The sequence below is a fragment of the Paramormyrops kingsleyae genome, chromosome 1 (genome assembly GCF_048594095.1).
Source record: "Paramormyrops kingsleyae isolate MSU_618 chromosome 1, PKINGS_0.4, whole genome shotgun sequence".
Classification (NCBI taxonomy): Eukaryota; Metazoa; Chordata; class Actinopteri; order Osteoglossiformes; family Mormyridae; genus Paramormyrops; species Paramormyrops kingsleyae.
This window is the reverse complement of record NC_132797.1, coordinates 65,867,395-65,887,541: the sequence shown is the minus strand read 5'-3', so window position 1 is coordinate 65,887,541 and position 20,147 is coordinate 65,867,395. Positions and strand designations below refer to the sequence as shown.

Genomic DNA, 20,147 nt, shown 5'->3' with positions numbered 1-20,147 from the left:
AGAAGTTATAAAACGAAAGAAACCTCATATAATGTTCTACATGTCGGTGTTGGGAAAATAAAGTACCAAAGTTCATATAAGCTTTTCAATTAGTTTTTTCAGTGGTACAAATTAATCAGCTATAACTCAAAAAGCATTTTGACTTCTGTTTTGGTAGCTTGAATCCAATTGTTGCAGTTCTTGGCACTAGAAAGGCTAGTATTAAATCAATTACAATTAAACCATTAAAGCCTATCCACTTAACGACAGCACTTGACAAAGTCACCCATTGTGGTTTGTGAGTGCTTGTTTGTCTCCTCTTTAATAAAGCTCAATTCATTACTCAATAAAACTCATAATATGCATAAAGTATTCAAGATCAGTATTCAGAAATTAAGGCTTAAAAATCACAGTGCAGGAGGAGGGGACACTGGGTCTCTGGGTCTGCATCACATGCCAGCATTCAATGAATTCTTTATAGTAATATTTTGCAAATTAATCGAGATGCTCTTCTTTTTAAGCCTTGGGTGATTTAAGTCTTTGGGCAACTGCAGAACACAGTAGCAGATATTTACCTGTAATATTACTTTGACTCATTTTAGTACTGGGATACAAAAAAAAAAAAACCAGCACCACAACCCTGTTGAGGTACTGTTCTTAGTCAAGCTATGGATTGATATATCCGGTATATTCACATAGAACAAGCTGGGGAACCACACCCATTCGCAAATGTACAGGGCAGAGAACGAACACATAACCTTAAACAGTACAAAGGGAGACAGGCTTTAAACAACAGACCAGTACAATGAAATGAAATAACCAAATTCAGACAAAAGGCAATTTTTCCAGACACATATTTGGAGCTTACAGCATTGTATAGTATATGTAATCTTACTGACCCAAGTCTAACATCAGCTAAACTACTTAAAATCTAAGAATCTTAGTTTAAGGGGTTCATGTTATTCAATGTTGTTCAATCACTGAAATGTTAGCATGGAAAATATTGTCTAAAAGGAACAATGTGCCCAAACCAACTCCTTAGACTTACACAACTTTTTCTTTCTTTAAAGATTTTTATTTATTTTTGTTTAACATTTTTTTTCAACTCCTTACAGAGCTAGAAGCTTGTCTACAAAAAAAAAAAAAAAAACGTATAGAATGCAAACGGTTTGATCATTGCGATCGTAAGGAAAACCTAACAAAAGGCAGGGCGACCCCTCAGCGTTACGCCGTGGGTGTAGTGTCCCCACCCCGACCGCTTCTGCGCCCCATGCGACCTCTGCGCAAACGTGGGAACGCAGATCGTCATGAGAAGGTTTTCCGTTTCAGTGTTGCTCGCGACTGAATAAGTGCCTAAGTAAAAATAACATGCTCCAGGTTTATGGTGCCGTCTCAGAAATGAGGGGCAGCCCAGCTGTATATTAATCATTGGTTCTCACAGTTTCTGAGCTGCTCGTCAAACTGAAACAACATGGCTGAGACAAAATAAAGCGCTACAGCAGAACAGACCATTGGGAAGGGCGGGGGAGAACAAAATCAACAATCATTAAAATGATCATGTAAGAAAGTGCTTCAGAGTGAATCCAGCAGACTCGCGTTCTACTCTGCCTGCCTGGTGCCCATGTTCAGTATTTACATGCATGGCCTTTAAATGAAGAGTGCGATACAGAAAACGGGCACATCAAACGGTGCCGACCACCAAAGGAACAACCGGGGTACGAGCCCACGTCACGAGCCCGGTCAGGCCACGTAGTGGTACTGATTGGGGCTCTCTTTGTCACGCTCCATGTAGTCACGATCGATGAGGGACTCAATCCTCTTCTTTAGGTCCCCAGGCTAGAGGTAAAGAGAAATCAGTGACAGGGGTTAGTGTCTATTTGCAAACACATAAATTTACATGAAGGAAGGAAATGGGGTGAAGGAGGGGTGAGGATGGGAACAAGGATGAGAAAACAGGGATTTGAGACCTTAACAGGGAACTTTAACTGGTTGTAGAGCTCGGAGACCAGCAGAGTGTGACTCAGAGTCTTCCTCATCTTCATCACACGCACGATAGCGGCGTCAATCTGGTACTGGCGGTCCTGGAACACCCTCTCAGTGGTGCTCACCTGCTCCTCCACCTGTAGGGGAGGTAACAGAGAGAAGCCCCTGTTCAGTGGGTTGCCTGATTCTCACCATCCACTGGTGTTCCACAGATGAAGGCTGTGTCCGAATTCAGGGGCTACACCCTTCGAAGGACGCGGTCTACTTAGTCAGGGTAGGCTGGGATATGTTAGGCAGCGAAGGATCCAATGGGCAGATCCTTTGCAAGTGGGCAAAAGGAGGATGCGTTTCTAGACCAAATTTGAAAGAGACTTTGAAATGGGACGTCCTTGTCGCAACACTGAGACGTATTCGGTCTTCGAGTGCCAGCTTAGAATCCCCTGAATTTGAACATATCCTAAGAATCATACTTCATCTGACACACAAACGGCCAAAAACAAAAGTGCAACCCCACCGTCTCCTTCATCTGGATCTGGTTGATTTTGATACGGAAGAGCTTGTGTCTGAAGTCTGAGTTGAACTCGAAGCGGTCCCCGTCCTCGACGTCCCTCCCGCGGGGGGTCTTGTTCAGGACGCGTGCCTTGCCGCATGCCAGCGACTGCAGCGTGCGGCGCAGCTCTCCATCCTCTGCGAGAAGAGCGGCAGGCGCAGGCGTCACCAGCTGGGTGGCCAGAAACAGCCAGGGCTGCCTGTTCCACCATCCACACCTTTGTTGGGTCAAGAACCTCCTACTACAATGTCAGGTGAACAGAGTAGGGAGGCACTCAGAGTTACCTATGCCAGTTGCAGAGCGGATCTCCTGCACAGTGAACTCATCTCCCTCGTTGAACATCAGCAGTACCAACGTCTGGAACAGTGAGACCTGCAGCTCCTTCTTACCCTACGGGAGCCCCGGAAATCAAAACTGTATTCATCCATAAGCTATAACTAGGAGTCAGCTAATTATGGAAATTGGTTCTCATAACCAATTCAGCATAACCACTGAGGTTAAAAGTATTACTGCTGACAAACGGTACCCTGGTGATCCATCAGCTCTGCTGACTTGAAATATGCCGGTAACCATATCAGACCACTGCTTCCCCACCCGAGCACCTGGCCAGTGTCCAACCAATCAGGACTCACCTCCTTGAATTCGGACTTGAGCACTGCATGGCCAAGAGTGGGCTGCCACTGAAGCTTCCGGCCGCTGTGTTTCCCCAGGTAAAACGTTTTGAACACCTCCTGCAGCTTCACCATCTATGGGGAGAGAGGAAACAGATGTTACATGAAGAGTCTCCTGACAGTGAAGCACACACACCCTCATCTCCTCACCCAGCTCCCCACCCCTTCCTGGGAACACACGAACCTCAGAGGGGAGATGGACCTCCATGGGTGTATACGACGGCCAGTAGCCCATGGTCAGGATGTTCACAGTTAGCTCGATGTTTCCTGGGTCACTTTGGTTCTGCATGTACTGATCGGTGGATGGGAAAAGCAGCAAGAACATTAACGCATTTTACAATAAATTAGATCTACAAAATCCTAGGGGGAAATTCTTGCAGTTATACATAAATTTTCACATTCAACCAATGCCAGATGTAAAAACCTCAGTTCATTACACCCCTTTCCCACGGAATAGCCCCTCCTAGGTGGGTACCTGCTTGAACTGTATCATCACGTCCTTGGACAGCTCCATGTCTTTGAACATCCCCTCCAGCTTGCTGGTGAATGCCGCCCCACACTCTGCAGGGGCAGAACACCAGCGGTCTGGACTCACTTTCCGCCGCAAACAGGAGGACGAGAGCCCAGCCCGCGTCGCTCAGAAAGGCTCTGTCCGCGGCCGAATTCTCACCGTGTTTGAGCTTGGAGAGCATGGACTTCTCCGCATCCACGGAAGCACTCTTGCCCACCAGCAGACGCTTGGCCAGGTCCTTTTTGTAAAATGCCTCGAACACATCCTTTCCTGAAAACATACGGGTTTATCGACAACACGGGTGAAGGACAGTATGCAAACCCCTTTCATGCACATGAGCATTGTGCAAACTGCTATGGCCAACAACCTCAGAAAAACAGATTTTGCCCAAATATAATTAAGGCAGCACAGAAAAGGCATTTGTAATAAAGGCAATTGTAATACAAGAACCCTTAAACTACTTATCTATATTACAGTTTCAAACAGTAATATTTTATGGGGCAATACTGTCCATTCATTCAATTTACTGTGCAAAGGGAGGGGGTAGTTTTTTTTATCCAAAACTGTGGTGAAATTCAGTAATTTAATTACATGGTATAAACACTCCAGTTCTAGTTTACACAGGGAAAACAAAACAGACTTTCATAGCTGCTAATGTCAGAGGGACACTGGATTTCCGTATCAGTAGGTTAGACAACCAGGTCATGAGATCTGAAGGGTCCATATGCAGTAAATACTTAGGTCTCTGCACATCTCAAAAACTATAATTCACAAGACCTGTTAATGGACAGAAAGAGAACAGGTCATGGCACAGTGCCAAAGTTCTGCTTCACGCCACATAGGCTAAACTAACCGTGAATGAAGCGGAAGATGATCATGATCTTGTCCAGGATTCGCTCCAGTTCCTCGTCGGTGGCCTCCTTGTTGCCTGCACGCAGCTTAGAGTCCACATACTTTGCTGTGGAAGATCGGAGATGGAAGAGACCACGCTTGATAACTTCCAAACAAGAGCATGTAGTTCACTTTCCACATGACTGGGTTTTCATTCCCTCATAGGTGTGATGTGATATGGGCAGTATCTGGTTTAAGTTGTCATAATGTAGATGTTTTTTTTAAGTTCACACTCAAAGAGCATGTTAAAATACATAAAGACACAAAACCAAAGCAAAAGCTAGAGGGTACTAGCTGGGCAGGGTGATGGGACTGATGTAGTTCCAGAGTAACGACAAAGTTCAGTAACCTATGAGCTCCGCCGGCTTGTTGGGCCTCTTGTTGATGAAAGTTTCGAAGGACTCTTTCATGGCGTTAAGGAAGCTCTCGTTCTTCTGGAAGCAGGTCTGGATGATGTGGTCAGTCTTGTCCTTGAAGTCCAGAAGCTCCTGGACCATTTCCTTGTCCTTCTCTGGGGTCCCAACAATTGTACCCCCAAAATTCTACAAAAGGACACCAACGCATGCATGTGTCTGCTTTGACAGAGTACAGCTCCCTGTGTGTGTGGGCTTTTGTAGCTCATGAAGCCACTTGAAGTGCCACACGCATTACCTTGATATAGTCCCTCCAGTGCTGCAACAGGGCAGCCAGGCCTCCCTTGACTCTGCTGAAGAGCTGGAAGAGCAGGGCCAGCTCTGTCACACGGTTCTCATTCAAAAGACTGTCCAGGCCTGGAGTGTTACACACAGATGCAGACTGAGCATCACCTTCAATAAGGCCTCAGGCAAGCGAGCAAAGACGCCTTAACGCATGCAGAAACACTCTCTCTGAAAGCTTGCACATCAAACCGAAAGTGTTAGCTCAACACCTCTGATTCTGCTTGCCTTGGCGATTCCCCGGCATCAAATGCTCTCGGCCTCAGTCATGCCAATACAGCTCATTTGCAGTTTTAATACCAATCCTGTACCTTTCTGCAAGACGGCAGTCAAATGTTCACCCAGCAACTGCTTCTCCACAGTGAATATCAGTGGCTTCCTGTGCACATGGAAGCGGGGATTCAGTCAGTCGTACGCTAGTCTACAAACCTAACTGCCACAGTTGGCCTGGCCGCATAAGGTCCCACTTACAGTCGGGCCCTACGATACAACCCAAGAACTATCCGAAAGCGTTCACCCTCAGTCCACAGGACTCAAGGTTAGAGAACAAGCAGCACTCACTGCGTGTTCTGGTCCAGGTAGGTGATGACACGGTCGTTCTCCTCCTCCAGCCGGCGAGACACATGGTGTAGGTACTGAGGAACCTGTGCAAATAGACGCAGGGGCTCAGGTGTGCCGGCAGAAAGGCCATATCGCCACAGTCAGGTAACGAATGGCGTGTGGCCAACCTCTCTCTCCTGCATCAGTCGCTGACCTTCGGCTGCATAGAGGCGATTCGTGTCCATCAGGAACTTCTGCTCAAATGAATCCTTATAGACCTGAGAATGAAGAATAAGACACGGTCATAGTGTATCCTCACTGTTTTGGCCACCACAAAATAAGCATATTGTAACCAATAAGCCAGATCGTACTGTGTTTTTTTTTTTTTTTTCGGATTAGTGCTAGTCATCGTGGAGACGCGAGTCACCTGCAGGTCCGAGAGCATGCTGAGCAGGCTACGCAGCAGGCTGCGGTCAATAGTCTCTCCGTTGCGTTCACACTCGATCTGCTCCAGGATCCCATCGACCGTACGGCTCTGAACTGCGTGGTCACTCACGATATGGGTCCGGAAAAGCTCCAAGCCCGTGTCCCTGCCAGCACGACCACAGCACCATAATTACAGAACGACATGGCTAAAAGGCACAGTGGCCGGCAAGCATCTTCAGGCAAACTTAATTTTGTTTGTTCGAATGGCACAAAACCGGAGTAACTTTTCTGGGCCCAAAGTGCAGTTATAGAAGTGGGAAAAGAACTCTCTCGAGACCTGGATCGTCAGATTCCTAGAAAGATCTATTATTTGCTTGAGAAAACACATCCACTCATTTGGTTATACAAGCAAGGATAGGGAACCCAATCCTGCTTCTATAGAAAGAGCGCCTTGTGCTTATCACGTAACACGATGTCCAAAAGCTGCAAATAAAGTCATGTGACTGGAGTTCTTACCAAATAGAAGGCAGCAGTGAGTTCTGTAGGACGTAAGTGCGATCCAGAAACAGAAAAATACTCCGGATCATGATCTACAGATAAGGAGGGCAGGGAAAAAAAAAAATAATTAAAAAAGATTTGAATTTCCCCACCATTAAAATGCTTACGGACTGTCACATGGCAAAAAATGTACATGTAAACTATTAAAAAAGACCAAACGTAGTCGTCTATACTTACTGTCTGCCTACAGTGATCCTGCCAGCACCTGTCCATTCTCTTCAAGAAGGAGACATTGTCCAGAGAGTCCTTAAGCTGCTGTTAAGGATACTATCATAATGAGGGGGGGGGGGTGACATACCAAACACCAATATACAGGCAGGCTGGGCCCATAATACCAACAGGTCTGCTCCCTAGAAGGGAAGAGCACAGAACCTATAGTGCCACCTGGTGGCATAATCAATAACTCACCCGGCAATGTTGGCTAAATTCTGAAGGACATTCTGCCTAAAGCTGCTCCACGCTTATCACTACAGAATGACAAATATTATCAGGGGACTCTGGTGAAGGGCCTGAGGACTTACTAAACCAACTCCAAGGCCTGAAACTCTCTGCAAGTCTCTCACATCAAATATCAAATCCAGGGAAAATACAGGGTAATATGAAAGACTGGCATTGAAAATAACCCTCAAGACTTACTATATTTCAATATAAAATTAACTCAGGGTTGGGTTTTTAAGTTAGATCAGAAATTTCCTAAGGATAGAGATTAAGTTACCATTCAACAAACTGACACTACACCAAGCAGATTCAATTACAAAAACACATCGACACATCAGAATGAGTAACACTAAGGGTTGCAAAGGGGTGGAAAATTACTGGTAAATTTCTAGAAACTTTCCATGGAAAGTAGGGTGTAAAGGAGTGGAAAATTTCTGGGAATCCATGCTGGAACTCCATGCAAAATGTCAGACACGGCAAAGAAAGAAAACTAGACACATAATACAACACAGAATAAGAATTATAAGGAGTGTGTTTTGATCCAGATGCTTATTTTGGGGTGTTTTTTGCACACATAATTATAAGCATGTGATTACACTATGATAACACTATCAGAGTTATCAATGTTTTCTGTATCAATTACATTTAAGTTCCCTGTTACAGGCTAACCTGCAATTTTGCCAATTTCCTGTATATTCCCATTAATTCCCGTGGAAAGTTTTTTTGCAACTCTGCTAATGCTCCTACATTAGATTGTCACTCTCAACCTAGATCACGTCTGTATAATTCAGATGACGAAGAGTTGAATTTCAGGCAAAGGATATTCACTGAACTGGTGGATCTGGGCTTTCACGTGGTCCTCACAGACCTGCCGAAGTTGCTTGTAAAGCTTGGGAGAAACCTTGTAAGTGCACAAGTTCTCCACAGCCTGGAAACAGAAGGGTGTACAGGAAAAACTAGTTAGGAGTGACAGATTCTACTCATATGTTTTGCACTGGGAGTATAGCTATAGTGTTTTTTTTTTTTGAAAGGTGAGAAGCACAAAGGATCAGTAAACTTGCCAAATGCCTTTCAGCTAACAAATGACTGACACTCAGCTGAACAATCAAGCAGAGGACTAGAATGAAAGCTGGAAAACTTTCACTAATTGTGAGTCTCCTATCATCTGTGAATGTGCAGCACACTTTACACTCAGCTGTTAGGCTTCCACAGAAATTTGACTCTTGACCCCTGACCCCAGTGCTGACCTGATAAAGTTCCTCCAGATTGTACTTGATGGCGGTGCTGCTCTGAATGGCACCCACTGCATCTCTCAATTTCAGCCACGTCTCCTCTGTGTAGTTGTCTGCCAACTTGGGCCTATCTGTAGCATGAAGAGAAAACAGATGAACACGTAAAACTCAGTGAAGTACAACTTCCAGGCTATCACATATAAATGAAGTGTCTGTGGAAATGCTGGAAGGGGTGTGCTTTTAGCAGCTTCTCTCCATGTCACTGCAGCTTCTCAAGTGACCTTAAACGTTCATAGAGCAGACAGAGTCTGTTTTAACTCTAGCACATTAAGAGCGGTCCTGTGGCTATCGTTAAACTAACCTCTCAGCATTACATTTATTTACTTAGCAGATGCTGTTATCCAAAGTGATGCCCGAAAACAGGGTCAACCAGCACACTAGCAGGGATATCATTACTTTGACAGTCATGGAATTTGAACCTACAACCTATTGGATATGGAACCCAAATCTGCAGAACTACAGATTGCCCACCCCATGGACAATACAAAGATGGCAGGAGACATACTAAATATGGCAGCACAGAAAGATGAATATGCCAATTGCGACCTACAACTTTGCAATCTAAGAGCAGTATTGGGAAGTTGGTTTAATATTTTTACAGCAGTTAATATACCTTTGGTAAAATTCAAATGAAGGATTCAGTGAAGGCAAATACAGTATGTACCAAAATGGTTAACGATGCCTGACAGCTGAGAAGTGTGCAACAGTCATAACAGGAAGGGTTTCCTGGGAACTTCGAGGCTTTATGTAGATTGTTGCAGCGATAATTTTGACTACATGCATAAATGCGACATATGTGCAATACCATACTGTCAGCCAAAGGAAACACATACGCACCCATGTAATTCCCCTTGCATTAATTTAGCCAATGATCGATATGTGTTACGCATTTTAAGCATGGACCCATTCCAAAACCTAGTGAATGAGTCCTGGTAGGAAGCTCTGATGTTACAACTCCGGCAGTTAAGGAGTTACTACACTGCTTATTTCTCCAGTTTAACAACAACAAACATGCTGCAACCATGCGTCATTCCCAGCAACCATCCCAGCGGCTCCCGACCCTCGGCCGGCCTCAAGCGGTTGTCAGTGGCCCTGTGGCACGGTGACAGGCGCAAGGCGGACGCGACCCCGGGGACAACCTACCTTTAAAGTTTTTAATAACTAACTTCTTAGACGCGCCGGACTTGGAGGACAGGGCGGAGGATTTGGTGAGGCCGTTGGCATGCTCGCCCAGAGCGGAGAAGTTGGCCTTTCTGCTCTGGCCAATGTCCTCCCCCATGGTGATGGGCTCTCAGCGGATCTCAGCGCTCTGTCTCGTTGTCTCTGTCTCCCCCCTCCCCCGGTCTCTATTCCGGATCCTGGCGCTCCTCTGCTACGTCCTCGTCGCCTTTGGGTGTCTGGAAATCACTCCCTTCGTCCCACCGGGCGCTGATAAGCGTGCGGCCGCACATTGACAGTCGGCCAGCGCTTCAGAGTGTGCAGGCCGCCCGGCGGCTCTCCGCTAGCGACGCGGAGCTATCTACAGGCCGTGGCGAGTACTTCCCCGGTGTCCCGCCTTCCTGGCCATAAAAAGCTTGACATCGTACTCTGATTTATTATTATTATTATTATTTAATAAATCAAAGTTCAAAGCAGTCACAGAAGCAGGTGAGCTCCTATAAACAATCTCGTTGCTTTCATGGTTATGGAAACATCCAGCAAAATGGCCTCCCCCGGTGCTTCATGGGAAATTCCCGGCGCGCTCTGAGTCGCTTAACCGCTTCACTGCCGGTCGGAAATTCATTAAAATAAGTGTCATTGTGACTCTTGCTATTGATAATAATGATAATTGCTGTTATTTTTCCAAATGCGATTACTGCAAATGTGGTAAATACAAATATACTGGCAGGTGGTTACCTGTGTTTGGAGAATTAACAAAAAATTGGATATGCCTCCCATTTGATCAGAACGTCGCGATGTATTGCAGCCGGACAACAGCAGCAGAATCACACACTATTTATAGTACAAGCAAAACGGGACCAGTTTGGGTACAGAACTGTTTTATTTTTTTAACTGTTTACCAACTTCATGTATATATACGTAACACATTTACTTCAATTAAAGCTAAGATAATATAACGCACTACGAAATATTTTTGTAAGACGCTAAAAGCGGTGTAACTGTTTTCTGGCGAGGGGAGATCCTCCCCGAACGCATCAGGAAGTACTACCTCCGCGGTGATGTCACTGCGCAGCCGCCGTATCCTCTTCGCAGATTCAATTCACTGTAGCGCTAGTATTTCAGTAAAGGCATCACACGGGGGGCCAGCTGTGCGCTCCGTAACAGTTTTAAATGCAATCTGGTGTCTGAGAGTCTTTGTCGTTTCTGCCTGTGAAAGATTGCAATTGGATCGGGATCAAAGACCCTTCTGTGAGTCTTCTCTGAGCACCGAAACGTGATCCATTGCTTGCTGATTTTCATAGAAACCACCTAGCTAGCTACATAATGTTTACTTTAATACCTCGATCAAACGAACCGAAACGCTTTGCCCGATTAAAATAATTTATATTTATAGTTTAATAGACATCGTTACTAGTATCTCGTTAATATTAACCAGGAGATTTAAGTGTAAAGTGTACATTACTGCGATTCCGTAACGCGTTAACTATCTTTTCGCAGATTACACCACGGCTGTCAAATGGCACACATAACATTGAATCAGTACCTTCAACAGGTAAATTCAGCCTTCTCCCCAAATTTTGATCGCTTCCTCTGTTGAGGAAAGGGGTGACTGATTTTGCTTTGTTGGTCCAGGCACTGGAAGCGATAGAGAACAGAGATGGATCCTTCTGCGCGGAGCTGCTGTCATTCAAGCACCCGCACGTGGCGAACCCCCGCCTGCAGGTATACCCAGACCACGGTGCTCCACGACGGATCTGCAACTAGACAGTGTGCATTTACTGCAGTTCACGTTATCTATAATTATTTATTCACTTACTTGTATACTGTAATAAGTAGCCGCTTTTGTCCAAAGCAACGTACAAGTGAGTCAAAAAGCTCATTACAAACATATGACTGTAAAGGTGTCAACAAGGAATAAGTGCAATCAGGGGCATTGCTAGTGATTTTGGGACCAATAAAAACAAACCTCCCCCCCAGTCCATACCAATCCAGTTATGTTCCAAATTTTTTAGGGCCCCTGAGTCCCAAATATTTCTTAATGGAAAGGGGCTAGACTGTCAATCTGGGTCTGTATGTCTGACTTTGTCCATGTGACTGTCCCTACAGCTCCCCAGTCCAGAGGAGAAGTGTCAGCAGTTGCTGGAGCCCCCCTATGATGAGATGGTAGCAGCCCATCTGAGGTATGCAAATGAGCTGGGTTGGGCGGGGTAGGGAGCTGGCCAGGCACTAACAGCCAATCACAGCAGTTTTAATCAGGCCGTGTGAAACCATGCTGGTTTAGCGATCCTGTGTCGGCTGTGTCTCGTCATCCAAAAGGGCCCCTTAAGTCATTGTCCTGAACAGAGAACTGTTGCCAGGCTGACATGGTGAATCACTTTAACTTTATAGAAAGCAGCCACATTCCCAGGAACTGTTTGCATTGCAGTTGTTTGTCCACCCAGACAGAGGAAACGGGAAAGTCCAAAGAAAGCCGCATAAAATAAGAGATTTCTGAGATTATTGAATGTGGCGTGTGCAGCGTATTAACTAATTCAGCAGTCAATGAACGCAGGTCGAACCAATGTGTCGCCTACAGACTAAAAGTGAGAAAATAATCCACATTTGATGGGTTAATTATTGATAATGTACAGTACCTCAAAAATGCATGCAGGCAGTGAGACATCTGAAATAAATCAGTGGAGACCTTGGCTGCATCATATTTATCATATTTACATCATATCATCTTGTTTCAAATGATGCTAAATTAACTGACTAAAATGATTTAAAGGAGGAAAGCAAATATGTGTCTGTAGATACAATAATATCTATCTGTATGTAAGATGTGTTTATGGGCAGCCTGGTTTTGGTCTCCTTTGACCCTTGACCTCTCTATGTTTGATCTCCCCCCATGACTAGATGCACATTCGCTGTGTCTAACCATGATTTTGTGGAGGCCTACCGATGTCAGACCGTGGTGGTCCAATATCCTTTACTCCAGAAACTGGGCTCTTCTAGCTTGTTGGAACCAAGAACGACCTGTCTGTGCTTCTCTAGCAATGAAACAGATGAATACTACTTCTGTGATGGCTTTTCCTTAAAATACTACGTCATTTTTAAAGGCATTCCAGGCCCATAAGGAAGAGAATTGGTAAGAAACACAGTAAGACAGTTTAGAATTACAGGTTATAACCGTAATAATTAATTTTTTACTTTAATTTTATGGCCTACAGATAATTTACCATCTACTAACAGAGGGGCTCCTTAAGTCATTGTCCTGAACAGAGAACTATTACCAGGCTAACATGGTGGATCACTTTAACTTTATAAAAGCAGCCACATTCCCCGGAACTGTTTGTATTGCAGTTGTTTGTCCACTCATTTGATTACATTGTGTCGTTTATCTGTTATATAGTGGCAAAGTTATCATGTGAAAGAAATGTCTGGTACGTTGCTTCCTCTTTCTAGGGCTTTGCCAATGATGTTTGCCGTGGCGTTGGATCTGCGGATATTTGCCAACAACGTGAGTCGCCGTGCAGATTTTGTTTATCTTCTGTCGCGATTCGGCACATGGCGAGATGCCTTATTTGTGTGCCGTGACGTAACATATACGTAACAGTATAGCTAATGTCAGGTGTTTGGGTCGTTTAGTGTGTGACTCCTCGGTACTCTGTGACCGAGAGGGATGGAGTGTTCTGGAAGGAATGTTGATGAGTGAGAGGTTTAATTCCCAGGCGGAGCAGCAGCTTCAGAAGAAGGGGAAAGGCAAGGTGGGGGACATGCTGGAGAAAGCGGCAGACCAGCTGATGGCCTGCTTCCGAGTGTGTGCCAGCGACAAGTGAGGCCCCAGCCGTCACGAACACCCCCCCACACAGGGCTCTGATGTATGGGGCGCCCTCCCCATGACCGCTAACCTCACCACCCCCAATGAGCTCAGCCGAAGAACATGGGAAACGTGATATGAGCCAAAAAGTTTTGCCATTTTAGTTTCTTTTAAAAACAATACGGTTAGTATTTGTTTTTATTAATTTTGAAAAAGTGATCGGAGTGCTACGGGTGGCTCCCCCTCATGGCCAATCTTGTTCTTGCTTACGGAGAGCAAGATGGGTGAGCTGGAAAGAGGAAATCCGTATGGGGAACAATAAAAACTATATATTTGTGTTTGCGCGCGTGTGTGTGTGTGTGTGTGTGTGTGTAGGTATATGTTGAGCAGTATGTGCAGTGTTTCTAGATTCGGGATATTTTTTTTTTATCCTTTTGGGAAAGTTTCTTTGAATAAACAGACCTGATCACACACACATTAACCCCTCGCACCTGGGTGCTGTCTTACAGCCGGGCTGGCATTGAGGACTCTAAGAAATGGGGGATGCTGTTCCTTATCAATCAGCTCTTCAAGATCTATTTCAAGGTGAGTGCTCTCTGCGTCCTGATTGGCCCTGATCGGTAACTGGTTGCCAACCCCCCCCCCCCCCCCACGCACACAGCTGAATGCTTTAGCTTGAGCTCTATTTCGCTTCAGATCAGCAAGCTGCACCTGTGTAAGCCTCTCATCCGAGCCATTGACAGCTCCAACCTCAAGGACGAGTACAGCATAGCTCAACGAGTCACATACAAGTACTACGTTGGCCGCAAGGCCATGTTTGACAGCGACTTCAAACCAGGTGAATGAGATGCCCGGCCTATGAGCTCACCTCCCCCCACCAATCTTTAAAACAGCCTCATCTGCCTGTATCCTCATATTGCAGCCTATCATTATTAAACAGTGCTGCCTTTTCCTTCTGTCTCATGCTTACTGTTATGCCTGGGCGCCCCCTTGTGGTCAGCGGAGGAATACCTGTCCTTCGCGTTCCAGCACTGTCATCGGTCCTGTCAGAAGAACAAGCGCATGATCCTTATATACCTGCTGCCCGTCAAAATGCTGCTGGTGAGATGCAGCCATTGTTAGTCATCGTTTTTACTTCTGATAGCTTGATTTATGAACGTGAATCACAACATTGGCACCTTCCCCCATTCATAGCGTCATGCTGGTTTGTTTTTAGGGTCACATGCCAACTCTTCTGCTCCTGAAGAAGTATGACCTCATGCAGTTTGCAGATGTCACCCGAGCTGTCAGGTAGGACTCTTTGTCACCTCCTCCACCTCCTCCTTCTCTCCCCGCCCCAACCCTCCACACCCGCCCGCTAACGTTCGCCCTCGACAGCGAGGGGAACCTGCTGCTCCTGAACGAGGCCTTGGCCAAGCACGAGACATTCTTCATCCGCTGTGGCATCTTCCTCATCCTCGAGAAGCTGAAGGTCATCACCTACCGGAACCTCTTCAAGAAAGTGTGAGTGGTTAGCAGTGTAATGGGGTGGGGGGGCGGTCAGACGGGTGCCCTTGTGGGCGGGCAAGTTGATGAGAATCTGTCCCATGAAGGTACCAGCTCCTGAAGACCTATCAGCTGCCACTGGATGCCTTCCTGGTGGCCCTTAAGATGATGCAAGTAGAAGATGTGGACATTGATGAGGTCCAGTGCATCCTGGCCAACCTCATCTACATGGTCAGTCTCCAACCAACTGCTGGCCACCTAGTGTCTGGTTGACATTAAAGCCGAGTCCATCAAGCATATAAGCTCTTCTACATAGCAGCTCTTCACACAAGACCTTAAATCTACCTGTAGTGTTATATACATGTACCTTGAGTACATAAATGTTAATGTGTGATAGAATTACATGAGAGTTCATTCTTCAGGTTGTCTGTTTATTTTTAAGCGTTTTTCTCCCATTTCTTTAATTTCCAGGGTCACATAAAAGGCTACATATCTCACCAACACCAGAAACTGGTGGTCAGCAAGCAGAATCCCTTCCCCCCACTATCCACTGTATCCTGAACTACAGTACCCAGAAAGCCCTGTGTTTCCTGTGCATCCATCGTCCCACCCCAGAGCGTGAACCAGACAGTATCTGTGAATATTCTTGTGGATTGTTCTTTTTTATACTTGCATTTTCTACTTCAAGTGTGAAATAAAATTCTGAAATATTTGTTATTCTTGAGCAAATGCAAAGCTTCATTAACACACACACACATAACGAAACACTAGGAGCAAATTCATTCGGAATGAGTTGAGGGTCTAGCTGGTACCTATCATGAATATCTACAGTTAATATGGTAAGGTCCTCCAGGAAAGGAGACATGGTCACTTTTCAATGTTATCTAGATGACTTTGTATCCAGGGTTGGTAGCGAGAGAGTTTGGTGAAGGTGTATCCTTTGCTACAATCATTTGCTGGGGGTGAGATGAGCAGCCCCGTGACGAAGGCAGTCCTCTTCTCCATCGTGACGATGGGCGTGCCAGGTAGCAGGCCGCAGCCACTCTGGCCTCTACCTGCCTTGGGTGCATCTTGGGCGTTTGTGCAGAACATCTTGTTGGTGAGAGTGAACGTGAGGTTCAGTTCTGCCTGGCAGAGCTGCAGGGGGAGGTACGAGGGCGACAGGGTGCCCACCAGGCCCTTGCGCCCGACCTTCATCAGCACGTTCTCGCTGAAGTCCCGCTCGGCGATGCAGGCCCGGAACGCCGCGGGGCCGTACGGAAAATGCTGCCATAGCTGCACCATGGCTAGGTCGCTCCCCGTGGTGTTATTTTCGTACTTGTCGTGCACGATGATCTTGGACACAGACATCCTCAAACTGGGGTCCTTTTCGTCCCCTGGGCCTTTGATAAACCGGCAAGCAGGAAAACAAGATACTTAACATGGTCATAAATGTCGGCCGGTTTTTGAGTTTATAATGCTTTGCTATGTAGTTAAGATAAAATCCCTGTAGCTGCTCTTCCACTTTTTACATCTGAATATTATTCCTAGGGAAGTTCATTTAAAGTACATTTCTCCTCAGATACATCAAATTCTCCCTTCACCTTTACCAAAATAGTTCAGGGTAGACATACATATTGATAAAGGCTCCCATCGCAACTTAATGTTTAACTTGGTGTGTGCTACTGGTCAGTGGCTCTGGTCCTGCAGCATGAATTGTCATATCTTTTTCTGAAAAATGGAAGAAAGTGGTGACCCACCAGCGATGACAAGGAAATTGGGATCCTGAGAGACACAGCTGCCGGTGGTCAGCAGTGAGTGCTGGCCCAGAATGACACCCCTGCAGAATTCCTCCCCATTGGCATGAATCAACCGGACCTGTCGACAGGATAGAATCTTACTTCCATATGCATCGCTAAAAATAAATGCTGTGGCTGGGTTCTAGTTCACTGGGCTCTTCATTCGATCCATGATCTGCATGTTTCTGCATGTTAAATTCTCATTAGATTCTCAAGAACTTCAGTTCCTGGAACTTTCTCAAGACCTGTTGACCACTCTCCCATGTAGACCTTCAAACTTCTATTGAAACTAGGGTGACCACCTAATCCATGTCAGGAGGGACACTATGAGCTACTTCAGCTTTTACGAACTACTTTAAAGCTGAAAGGATTCTGTGCTCTGCTAAAATGTTTGGTTAGTTCCTAGATTGAAAGCCTCATCCAGCTGTTTCGCATTAACATTACCGACGCATATGCATGATTATAGGAGACTGACCAATCAGCATACGGCAAGAACCCAGTGCTTAAGTGAAATCCTGGTCCTTTTAATTGAAATGTATGAAATGGTAGTTTACAAATCCTGTTGTAGCTCATAGTATCCCTCCTGACATGGATTAGGTGGTCACCCTAATTGAAACTGCAGCGGATTCCCACTCATGTGCCTCACCCAGCTTTTGTTGTTCCTGATGTGGAGGACTCACCTGCCATGGACAGTGACCCTGTGGGCAGGGAAGGTCGCTCAGGTTTGGCTGTGGGGCAGCATGGCTTTGAATGGGAGCCCTCCCACAGGGATACGGACCTGTGGAAGAGACATGTTCACCTTGACCCCGATACTGGCAACCGGACACAAGGAAACCTGAGATTTTATTCTGTAAAGTGACCATCCAGGGACTCACAGGACCCTGACAGTTTTTGTGGATATACCCCAACTAAAATTAATTTATAATCAAAGCTGTGCTGTTTTTGCATTTTGTAAGTCTGGGGCTGAGATTTGTTTTGTGCTGAACCTTCAGGCAGGCAGGACCTCCCGTCGCTGTGGATCTTGTAGCCGTCCGCACAGGAACATTTGTACGAGTGGAAGGAAGGATGACAAAAATGTTCACAGGACAAGGGGCCGTCAGAGTGACACTGGGATACATCTATTCATGGAAACAGAGAAGTGTTATAGTGCAGAATGTAATAATGCTGTCCTCGGTATTATACTACGCCATGTCATGCTAAGCTACACTATACTATACTTGTACTATTCTTTAATATACTGTACTATACTATACTATGTTATAGGTGTCAAGTTTTAGAGTCTACAGTCATCATCCATTAACCTTTTATTGTTTTTAACACATTTTCCAGGTTTTCACTGTAGTTGACATGTATTCTATACTATGATCTTGTTTGAAAGCAGGCATTCACACATTTCAGAGTTTCTGAAATTCTAGTGTTGGAACTGAAAAGTGAATCTCAAAAAGTGTGTCCCGCACCCGGGGGCACCCGGCCCTCCCCTTTACCCCTCTCGCAGTTGACCCCCTGGTACAGTTCGGTGCAGGTACAGTTGTAGCCCCCAATCTTGTCGGTGCAGGTCGCACCATGTAGACACGGGTTGGACTGGCACTGGTCACCGTCTGTAAGGGGCACGGAACTGGCATGAGGCTGCTGTGCCAACCTTTCTGCCCATTTCCCAAAACAGCTGCGACACTCACCGTAATACACCGTCCAGAAGGCTTGCTGTTGGACAGAAAAAGAAAAGACAGGGGTTCGAGCTCACAGAAGGTTGGGCAACCCGCATTAGGGAGAACCCAAAACCAACCTCCTTCACAGATATGTCCAACCGCAGAGCCACAAATGATAAGTAAATAAGAAACTCTGGGGTGGAATTATGATAAATGATATGATAAGCTTTGAAGAACATACATCATGATATATAAAAAACACAAAGGGGAATAATCCTTGATTACTGATGATGGGAGGTTTTTGAAACACTGAAGCAGCATGTGAGGTTTCTTACAGCCTTTTGGTCATTCTCGAAGACCTCTCTGGCCTCCTCATAGGTACATCGTTCTTCCATACATTCCCTCTCCAGGTTACCCTGCAAGAACTCCTCAAACAGGAAGGAATTGGCTCTCTTTGGTCGCACCAGGACTGCACTGGCATCCCGTGGGGACTGAAAGACTGAGGAAGATGGAGGAGGAGTAAGACGGAGATGTCATGCCTTCATCTCATCATCGATTATCAGCTGGACAAGTCAGAACCTGAAGAGAATATCTCTAAGGAATACCAAGCTATCTTCCACTTGGACCTAATATCGCAAACCCATGGCCTAGTGTAAAGATAGGAAAATAGTGCCCTTTACAGTCATGTCTGTCACACTTGTTGGGAACAGAAGCACGCAATTTATATGAAAAATTCCCAAAATTTCAATTCAACATTTCAAAATACCTAGCGTCCCTCCCTTATTTTTAACATCAGTCACAGTGCTACACCTGTGGTTGCTTTTCTGTGTTTCCTGGGTGACCTTGTATCCAGGGTGGATAGTGAGACGGTTCGGTGAAGTTCCATATGAAAGCATTAGTTCTCCAGAGATCTCTAAGATGTTTAGCTTTTATAAACTGGATTACATACATTATCCTTGCCAGTGAACACACACGAGTTTCAACGGAATTCCTGATTGAATTTTGAGTAATTGCCCCTGACCACACAGCCCAGCTTTGATGACTGTGTGGACTCAGCTATGATTAAATCACATCAATACAGACAGCCAACCGTGGATTCAGCAGGCATGTATCTTTCACAGCTCTACGATTTCTGGAGACGGACAAACATGGACGGTTACCTTTCAAGCTACTATCAGTGTGAAAGAAGCCGGACAGCAGAGTCAAGGAGAGAAGACGGATCCACGGTGCCATGTTGGTCTATCTTGTGAACAGAGCTGTCTGTCTCTCTGGGATTCCCGAAAACCTGCCCCCCCCCCACCCCACCTCTCCTGTCAACCCCTCCTCTGTTAGGCTCAGCTTGATGAATGTGCAGAACTATTCTGTAACAGAGAGTTATGTGAATGTGTATGATATACATCAAGGTTTTGTAATACAGGCAGCACTTCTGTGGAGCTTCTACTGACACTGATAGTGTCACTAAATGGTGATTAGTATGACATAGTTAGACATGTTCATTAACATTACAAAGCATGACTGAAAATGTAGTGCGAGCATTTTTGCTCATTTTTGCTCATCAGAAGGGCTGCTGTTGTGGGAGCTGGACCAGAAGGTCCGTCAGAACCCGTTGTTCTAATAGTGAACGCTGGTCGTCCAAACAGGCTTGCTGGCGGACTTCAGTCGGGTAAACACGCTTTTTTCATAGGTGGACTCTAGCCGTGCAAACACAGCAAAACAAACGTGAAAACTGAATTGAGCCTGTGGG

At 45.6% G+C, this 20,147-nt stretch overlaps 3 protein-coding genes across 3 annotated transcripts; 1 reads left to right on the top strand and 2 right to left on the bottom strand.

The window, feature by feature from the left end:
* Positions 1–274: 274 nt before the first annotated feature.
* Positions 275–10,706, bottom strand: cul4a (cullin 4A). Its single transcript, XM_072717869.1, has 20 exons — positions 9,678–10,706; positions 8,490–8,605; positions 8,068–8,170; positions 6,982–7,052; positions 6,763–6,836; positions 6,248–6,410; positions 6,009–6,098; positions 5,842–5,924; positions 5,592–5,659; positions 5,237–5,355; positions 4,935–5,127; positions 4,548–4,652; positions 3,854–3,964; positions 3,659–3,744; positions 3,368–3,475; positions 3,145–3,258; positions 2,797–2,902; positions 2,477–2,649; positions 1,947–2,099; positions 275–1,815 (listed from the first exon to the last, which is right to left on the bottom strand). The coding sequence occupies exons 1-20, from the start codon at positions 9,811–9,813 to the stop codon at positions 1,720–1,722; spliced, it is 2,268 nt and encodes a 755-aa protein (XP_072573970.1). The 5' UTR covers positions 9,814–10,706; the 3' UTR covers positions 275–1,719.
* Positions 10,707–10,753: 47 nt separating this feature from the next.
* On the top strand, positions 10,754–15,696 carry pcid2 (PCI domain containing 2). The gene is made up of 15 exons (XM_023835333.2): positions 10,754–10,943; positions 11,193–11,247; positions 11,328–11,417; positions 11,802–11,875; positions 12,591–12,656; positions 12,781–12,822; positions 13,140–13,194; positions 13,406–13,509; positions 14,004–14,079; positions 14,191–14,332; positions 14,495–14,595; positions 14,711–14,784; positions 14,872–14,997; positions 15,087–15,210; positions 15,451–15,696. The coding sequence occupies exons 2-15, from the start codon at positions 11,212–11,214 to the stop codon at positions 15,538–15,540; spliced, it is 1,200 nt and encodes a 399-aa protein (XP_023691101.1). The 5' UTR covers positions 10,754–10,943; positions 11,193–11,211; the 3' UTR covers positions 15,541–15,696.
* On the bottom strand, positions 15,672–19,636 carry prozb (protein Z, vitamin K-dependent plasma glycoprotein b). The gene is made up of 7 exons (XM_072706387.1): positions 19,564–19,636; positions 18,739–18,902; positions 18,434–18,458; positions 18,242–18,355; positions 17,744–17,875; positions 17,438–17,455; positions 15,672–16,361 (listed from the first exon to the last, which is right to left on the bottom strand). Exons 1-7 carry the CDS (start codon positions 19,634–19,636, stop codon positions 15,847–15,849), a joined length of 1,041 nt encoding a protein of 346 aa, XP_072562488.1. The 3' UTR covers positions 15,672–15,846.
* Between the last annotated feature and the right edge of the window lie 511 nt (positions 19,637–20,147).